Source organism: Anthonomus grandis, unplaced genomic scaffold (assembly GCF_022605725.1).
Source record: "Anthonomus grandis grandis unplaced genomic scaffold, icAntGran1.3 ctg00000502.1, whole genome shotgun sequence".
Classification (NCBI taxonomy): domain Eukaryota; kingdom Metazoa; phylum Arthropoda; class Insecta; order Coleoptera; family Curculionidae; genus Anthonomus; species Anthonomus grandis.
In genome coordinates this window covers 50947-59764 of record NW_026088519.1, presented here as the reverse complement: position 1 = coordinate 59764, position 8818 = coordinate 50947, and the positions used below count along the sequence as shown (strand labels likewise).

The 8818-nt window shown below is 36.1% G+C and overlaps 1 protein-coding gene across 2 annotated transcripts in view; it reads right to left on the bottom strand.

Annotated features, from left to right (window-relative positions):
• Positions 1-1529: 1529 nt before the first annotated feature.
• Positions 1530-8818, bottom strand: part of LOC126749701 (cerebellar degeneration-related protein 2-like) — a 33528-nt gene continuing 26239 nt past the window's right edge. For both annotated transcript variants that reach the window (XM_050459384.1, XM_050459383.1), the window contains exons 5-8: positions 8614-8744; positions 8410-8559; positions 8211-8349; positions 1530-3471 (exon numbers count right to left, since the gene is read on the bottom strand). In XM_050459384.1, the coding sequence (XP_050315341.1) occupies positions 2287-3471; positions 8211-8349; positions 8410-8559; positions 8614-8744 (1605 nt within the window). In that variant the 3' untranslated portion in view covers positions 1530-2286. The remainder of the gene's footprint in view (positions 3472-8210; positions 8350-8409; positions 8560-8613; positions 8745-8818) is intronic.

Here is an 8818-nt window from a genome sequence, read left to right as displayed (position 1 = left end):
ACTTCTTGCGGATATCCTTACCTTAAATTATTTTTAGATTTTCGCTTCCAATTTTTCTACCCAATAAGTTTGACCCTATATACCCTTTAATAACTGTAAATAATTTATTTTCCACTGAAAATTGTTATTTTTTTAATACCTGTTTCGATATTCTATGGAGAATATTTTTTTTAGGATTTTTCTGAAACTTTTACTTAAATTAAACCTTTGATGAAGTTCTCAGGAAATTTGTTTGGTCTTAATTGAGAAAACCAACAGTGAAAATTTATGGTTTTCTCAATTATTTCCTCTTTGAAACCAACTGCATACGTTAATCGTTAAATTTTATATCCTTTCTTACATTAACCAACAAATAAGAAACAATCCTCTTTCAAAAAATTAGTCTATTGACTGTACCATGATGAAAAAAGTCACTTTCTTTTTAAATCCACATTCCTCTTTCAATTAACTCTTTTTAGTGAAGAAATAGTCCATACTTGCAGTGGAATTAGATTAAGTCTCACCAGTGGCGAAGCGTACGAGTAGACAAGATAGACACCGTCTACCCAAAATTATCCAGTTATTTGTCATTAATTTATTACGTAATTATTTCATGTAATTGTTGAATTACAATTTAAAAAAAAAATTAACACAGAACGTAGTCGCTCCTTATTCTTATTATATAGTATCTAAACGTCTGTAATATCTATCTATCTATAATATCTAAGGCGCGCCCCGCCTGACGCACCAATTAAAATAAAAATGCAGGGCTGACACCCAATTATTGTATACGAGCCCCAGAAAGACCCATTGATATTTGTCTTCCGAAATTTAGAGCAATTAATCGAAAATTTACTCGCGGGAAAGACATTCGAGCTTTTGTCTGTCGAAGTCGACCAGCTATTTTATTATGCTGTTGAGGGTTATTGTTTATGGACACGCTTGATCTGGTCGGCCGCAATACATCTTACAGGTTTTTTTAGTGGTTATTTATGAACGACTGTTCGATATTGGCAATTGTATTTTAGTTGTGTTTTTATTTGTCTTTAATTAATTTTAAAATAATGGATATTATGGATTTATAGGTTATAGTTATACCTATGTTATGTTTTTTTGTGAATAGTATTTATTTTTTTCTTTTTTACATCACTACATAATTTTTCTCTTTGAGTTAATATTTCATGCGCTTTCATTCTCTATTTCATTAAAATGAATAATATTAAATACAAATTTTTTTTCTAATTAACGATTTTTATTGTTTGTCTACCCGAAAAAAAAGTTCACGCTTCGCCACTGAGTCTCACATAGTTTATCACCTCTATATAGTCCGATTATTGACGTCTCTTTTCATTTTTGTTAACAATAGAATATAAATAAAAGGTTTTTGACATAAACTTTGACAAACCCTGGTGTATATAACTTGTACCAATTTTAAACTTTTTACCCCCTGGTGATGGACACCGCTGTTTATAGAGAAGTGGAGGGAAACTAGGATTTTCATTTTACCTTAATAAACTCTTTTATTGCAGTTTTTAAATAAAACGACACAGTTAAGGACAGTAAAATAATTTAATCACAAATATTACTTCACTACATAATCGTAAAAACACTACTAATATTGAACTTTTCTCTAAAATTTTAAGATCTCGTTCTGAGTATAGTAGAATCGCTAGAAACGCTTCGAACGTGTAGTACACACAAAAAAACAAAATATTTCGTAGTCAAAATGATAATACAACAAGCGAAAACTCCTATATGCTATCCGCTAAACACTATTATATCCAAATTGGCACATATTAACATCAGGGTTTTAATAACTTGATAAAGATCGTGTCCGGTATAAGCTTCTCTCGCGGTTAAATGGGACAAACAAGCCGAACGTATACAACATGATGAAGTCAAATAATATAAAAAAAAACAAATAAACATTCACAACTCATATGTACATTAAAAAAAATATCATCAGCCTCATATAAGTAAATAAAATATACACTTTAAAAAAAGGGACTCTTTGTAAGTAGAATAATGTTGGTAAACAGACTCAAAGAAATTTCAGGGTGTCCCATTATAAAAAAATTATATATAGAGTGGTTCTCCTGGAACTGCATTGACTGGACTATTACTATTGCTATAGTTCCCCACTGTATAATTCTTGAGAATATTCAGGATTTTTAGAAAAAAACTCTTCAGGCAGGGTGCTTCATTAAAAAAAAGTATCTATAGAACTTTTTTTTCTCCTCTTTGCATCGTCTTCCTTTTTATTTAATGAAACACCCCAACAGCTTAAAATCTGGTCCAAATTCCACTTTATTTGGTCCTCCTGTGCCTCCTCATCTCTTGCTTCTTCACATCGCTCCTCAACACCTCCGCGTACGTCTTCTCCAGATTCTTCAGCTTATTCAGGTCCTGTGAAGCAGGACTCGGTTTATATTCAAAATACCCTCTACCACTACCCTGGCTGGGCGTAGGTGAGGCCACATTGGCCCTAGTCGTAGCCCAAAACTGCAGGGTGTTCCCGTTCCAAGTATTCTCGTCTACAGCAGCTGACGGACTCTGCTTATTATTCCTACTCCTTCTGCCAGAGTTCGGTCTGCTCGAGTAAGTGATCTTTGGACTACCGATGATGTGGGTCATCGGGGAGTCAGATCTTTCGGTGTATTTGTTCTTCTTTCTGGATGAGGAGCGTTTTCTGGTCTCAATAGAGACGTACTCCAGAGGTTGGCGTACCAGGGGACGCAACACACACTCTGCCTTAAGTGGTTCTACTGTCTCCGGAATCGGTTGGTTTAGACTCTCGATAATACTCTCGACGATGGTAGTCGTCTCGTTTTGCGTCGACAATTCCGACATGGTTGAAGACATGACGCTCTGCGTGTCATCGTCCGGAAACTCCGGCAACTGTTCGTTCATCGGTGTCACCGGGGGTACTTGCGGCGGTACTGTTTTGCTTACGTCATCTAGCAACGGTAGCTCCTCGCCTTCGGCCTTGTTTTCCGCCGCCTTCTTCAGCACCCTGAAGATCTCCTTGAAAAGATCCCGGTACTCGGGTCGATCCCTGAAACGGGAATCGAACGGACTGGCGTCGTCGTAAATGCTGAACTTGCAGTCTTCACCGTCGGCAATCGTGCACAAGAACGAGCCCACCCTACCATCGGTCTGAGTGGATTTGTTGCTGGTCTCGTCTGAGAAACCGGAAGAGCTGGTTTCCGCCTCCGAGAAGTCTGTCGGGGTGGAGAACGTTTTCCTGGTGAGTTTGTGCTGTTTGGTGGTGATGTGGCTGCCACCATGTCCGCTTTCTTCGTCGGTGTCTTTGGTGCTGGTGGTGAACTCTCCGGACAGGTGCATCTCCTCCTGGAAGGACTTGGAGGAGGAGGTTTTGAGCGGATTGCCTCGATGTACCTCCACCAGTGCTTCGTATTTTTCTACCAGGACTTTGTAAGGGTTGGCGTTCCGTGGGGTTGAGAGTGGCGAGGACTGGTTACCGACGTGGTCCTAAAAAGGTGAGTAAATTTAGGGATGATGTTTAACATTTAATTGGTGAGGAGTAGTGTGTGAATTGTATAACTATAAATGCGTTCGTGTGAAAAGCGTGTGGTGGTGTGTTATTTAAGCTACAATTGGGGTGTAAGGGCGTGTGTTTCTTACCTTGTAGATTATTAATTAAAGGAGCTTACGGGCAAAAAAAAACAGTCGACTTCGTTTGGTAACATTTATTTTAAACATCTACAGGTATAAAAGAGTGAAAAATGTACAAAAAAGGAACCTTAGCCTCTAGACACCCTAAACCTAAGAAGAATCACAGAACACAGAAAAATATGCATTTATTTTGTTTAATTAGTTTAGTTTGTAAGGGGGAAATCAGAGAAGCAAAATAACGTGACCCAGACAGCACACATCCTTCAATGGATGTCCAGTATTGGTCCAAACTAAGTTGAAATGTCCATAAATTAATAATAGACATCCAATTTGGGCAATCCAATAATGGACTTTAAAATAACATATATAGATTTTCTTAAAAAGCAATTGGACTCTTATTCTTATAGATATATAAGATGTCCGTCTCTGGTTGTAAAATGTTTCTTAAATATGCACGACCTACGATTACGGATTTACGACTTTCCTAATATCAGCTGTTAAATAAATAAAAATAAAAAGCCATTGGACTGCGTATATATATTTTATTTAATTATTCTCAAACTGTTCCAGCGTAAATAGGTACAATCATTGTACTAATTAGTTCGAATATACATATTCTTTTCACATATCCGGGATTTAATTCAATTCAACAGAAAATTGTGGAATAGACTATTTTTGTTAGACTCTCTGGGTAAGTACCACAAATTTGCTTGTATATGTATTTATTTTTATCTATCTTCGATGTAATCGTCAAAGTTCATTTTATGAATAAAAATACCTATAGTAGCAATTATGTCCAACAAATTTTCAAACTCATACTGAGAAAGCATTCGTGGACACTATGCCTAAAGTTAAACAAATATATCGTCCCATAAAACACAAAGTGACGTAACCATAATTTTATAGGAGAGCAAAACAACGAAAAAAGCTTAAAAACCCTCAATATGTTAGCAATAACGTGCATATTATAACGATATTGTAAAAACCGCGAAACCAGCTGATTCTCCGTTATTTCGGACGTCTCGAAGGTTGGCGAGAATCTTCCGGAGCAGCGTACTGCCGAGTATATAAGGAGCCGCATCGCCGATGGAAGTCAGTTCAGTGAAATAAAGTTCGGAATATAGGCGGGAGATTTAAATAGTTGTAAATAAATACAGTAAAAATAAATATCTTTAGGAGTCGAGAGTGACTGTGTTTTCATGGTATATAATAAATTAGTGGGCTATTTTTGGTTGTTTTAATTCACAACTAACGAACTTGAGGCAATGACTGGTAAAAAATTATACTGCAGTTTACCAAAGTTATTACCCTGTTGGTACTTATAGAAGATCCAATAACTTTCAATAAAGCAGTAAGTGCGGATTGGAATATTATTTTAAGACTTTTTATTAAAGCTGTAACTGAATACCACATTTCTACTAAATTAGAAAATATAGGTAGCAAAGAAACAATCACCTAATAAAGACAATTACACTGAAAAACTCCATAAAAATAAATAAACTTCAATAGGATATTTATTTAGGATAATGAGATTTATTGAAGAATAAGCCTAGTTAAAAGGCCATAATATGTATACCAGCCTGACTGAAGTGTACTTAGAATAACGACTTTAGAAATGTTTCTAGAAACCCCTATATATTTTCCTATGAACTCCTATATATTTTACTGGTATATAACAAGATAGATCCCGCCTATTGTCCTTTTTTACAGCTCTCGCTAAATAAAGAATTTTGGTTAGTAGTAAAACAGTTTTGTGATATTAAAGGAGGTCACAACTAAACACCTTAAATCAGAGATTAAGAAAAAGGAACCAATGGATGACCAGAGAAATTCTGCAGCTATATGCAAAAACCATCAAACGATTTACGATATTTAGCTCAACTGCCTGGAGTAGAGACATGAAATGCCTTGATTCAGCTGCCTGGAATTAAATAAAGAAAAAGGTTCATTAAATTCCAGACCCTTGAATATTTTTTCCAGAATTCTTAAATATTTCAGGCAGTCGGATCTTTTTTATTCTAGGAATTGAAACCCATTTATTTTATTATTCCAGGCAGTTTAATCAGTTGGTCCAGAATTTTTTAAAATTCCAGGCAACTCTGACTGAAATCATGGATAATTTTTTGCAGGATTTTATCAAACTCCATGCAATTCAGGTAATTCCTCGTTAAATTCCAGGCAGTTTTCTTATTTCAGACAGTTGAGTTATAATGTCATTATGGAATTTTCAGGAATTAATAAATTGTGAATTTTTTCACGGTTAAGTGCCTTTTTTAATTAAGTTCCAGATAGAGGCAGTTGAGTTATGGATAATTTTTTCCCAATTTTTTTATTCTTTCAGGCATTTAAGCCATGGATAAATCTGCCTAAAATTTTGTCAAATTTCAGGAAATTTTACAGGAAGTATCGTTACATCGGTCGAGAGGTTCGCGGGTTTCATTTTTATTTTATTATGTTGTAATAAGTTGTTATTAGTATTAACAACAACCAAAAAGATAGATGCATCATGCTTGCTTCTTTTTATCATATGCCACCATCAAGTAGCAGCAAAATGACTCTATGGGCATCATATCAGTATTTCAATCTAGGCTATCGCAGGGCTTATGGGAGACCCAGAGGCCTTTTAATACAATAAAATTGAGACCAATATTCCTTTGAAATTACCAAAAAATTCCTTTGGCTTGAGCAAGAATTTCCAAAGAAAGAAGTATACTCACCTTAAAGTAAAACAAGCAACTTATTGCATGAATTCATCTGGAAGCCCAATGAACGTGCTATTTTATATATCCTTTTGCATTGACAAATTATTAGTTAAATATTTTATTCAATACTTTTGTGACATTTGTATCATCCACTGGTTTGCTAAAGCAATTAACAGAAAAGAAAACCTTTGGTTATCTATAGGACTCATTTGTGCTGTCTGGGGACGTCACTTTGACTTTATTTTGCTATCTACAGGGGATATAATGACGGTATGACGGTATTTACCCTACACCCTCCACAAGCCTCCCCAACAAATAAATATAAAAAAAAATAATAGGAGGACGTACCTCGGCGCAAGCGCTAGCCTAACTTATGTCTGAAGCAGTAATACAAAAGGATAAAGGGGAATTTCAAGGAACGGTAAACCGGAAGGAAGTACTCGTCTTTGATAAACAGACACAAGCTGACTAATACGGAATGGAATTTCGAGGTCGGTGCTATCCAGAGCACGGACATGTCCCTCTGGAGTAGAAAATGTCTTTCCTCCATCAGGTTCAGTCCCTGGGGAAACAAATAGAGCAGCTAGAGGTGGGTGGCTGTACCGAGACTACCGTTTTGCGTGTTTTTTTTTTTGATCGGTTATCGTTGGTCAGTTGGACTGTTGAAGTGGTTTAGACGTCTTACAGATGTCGTAACTTAGACCTGAATATGTCTTTTTCAATTTTTTTTAAGCTATGACTTGTCTCAGGATGGATGGTTTACAAGAATCAAAATATTTTGAATATGCATGTCAAAAAACTTATACCTCACCAAAAATCTATAATCAACTTCCCGTAGAACTCTCGTAGAAGAAATAAACCCAATAATAAAACTAAACGTAAAATCTACGACGAGATATTAGATAATAACGTCATTTGGCCTATGTTATGATAGTACTTATGATACACATAATACTGTTTCTTCTTCTTTCTGTTTTTTTTTTATATTTTTTTCCTCTAATTTAATTTTATTGTTAATTTTTGCATAACTTTTATTTAAATATTATGTTCTTGATAAATATTTTTGTTTTTCAATTAATTTGAATAGATAGGAAATGCGCACTGAGTATTTTTAGCAGTCAAGTAGTTGTTACTTTATACTTTTCTAATGTATGAATGAATTATTATTATGCATATACCAATTTAAGTGATTTTAGTTTCATATGATTGTGGCTGATGGTTTCATATGATAGTGTGTTTTTTTAGGTCCTTAGAACTTTTCTTGTAAATATACTTGTTTTGGATTACTTAATAGAAAAAATCTTGATACTGTCAAAGGCTTTATAAAAATCGAAATATTTTCAAAATTCACGTACCGATTTTATTGATTTTATATTCAAACGAAAGCTGATGAGTTTCTCTATAAAAAACGTCTTTTAAAGTTTCCTTGTAAATTCAACCATTTTCTATTTATTGTGTAGTTTTTCCGGGATTGAAAAAACACTGATGCTGCCAACATTGTATGCTACCACCTCCAGATTTCACTTACTTTATTAACCAAATTTTGGGTTTTATTTTAAAATAACAGTTACTACTACCCGCCTCTCACCCCGCCGTTAATAACAGCGTCCATCCGCCACTTTAACAGACATTCCAACTGACCAGAACAGCAATAACCTCCCTAACCTAAACCTAATATTACTCTGTACCACAGCCATTTCTCTCTAAAAGAGACATCATGCAGTGAATTAAATCCATGCGACCCTTCATTAGAAGCGACTTAAACAATATAAAATAAAAAGAAACAGAAAGAGGTCACGCAAGACGACAAAACAGGACGGGAATAAGAAGAAGTTACAAAAAGCATTCCGACAAACTCAAAAAGCCCAGGTGCCTGACCAGCAAGTGTCTCACCTGTACGTTCATGGTGAACGAGGAGCGGTGCTGAGGAGTGGCGGTGAGGAGGTCGTTGAGCATGCTCTGATCATCGTCCTCAGGGAAATCGGAGGAGCGATCCACGTTCCTGAGGCATTTGCTACACATTTGGCCTTGTCTGGAACAAAAAAAAAACCTTTATAGCACCATACCTTCACGTTCCCTCACTCACACTTACCGAACTTCGTCCAAAGTGTTTAGCTCCTCGTGCATGCTCATCATCATGTTGCTACCCTGCTGCTGGTTGAGCTGCTTCTCCAGCTCTTCGTATTGTTGATTTTTCGTGCTCAGCTGCTCTTCCAGTTCGGCATTCAGTCGCTCGTACCTCCTGTAAAATTGATTATAACTGAAATGTTCTTTGGAGGTTATTTGAGGTGCTTACCTCAGCTGCTCCATGATCTGGTCCACCTCGTGATTCCTCCCATCCACCTCGTCGGTGGAGTTTTGGTCGCATTCAGGCTGAGTTTCCACAGATGTCGCGTTAGGAAGTCGAGAATTCCTTGGAGCCGAGTTCTGAAATTAAAGTTCGTTGGATCAACATTTCTTCCCTAAGGGCACCTGAGCATTCCAGAAACCTTTAAGAAACT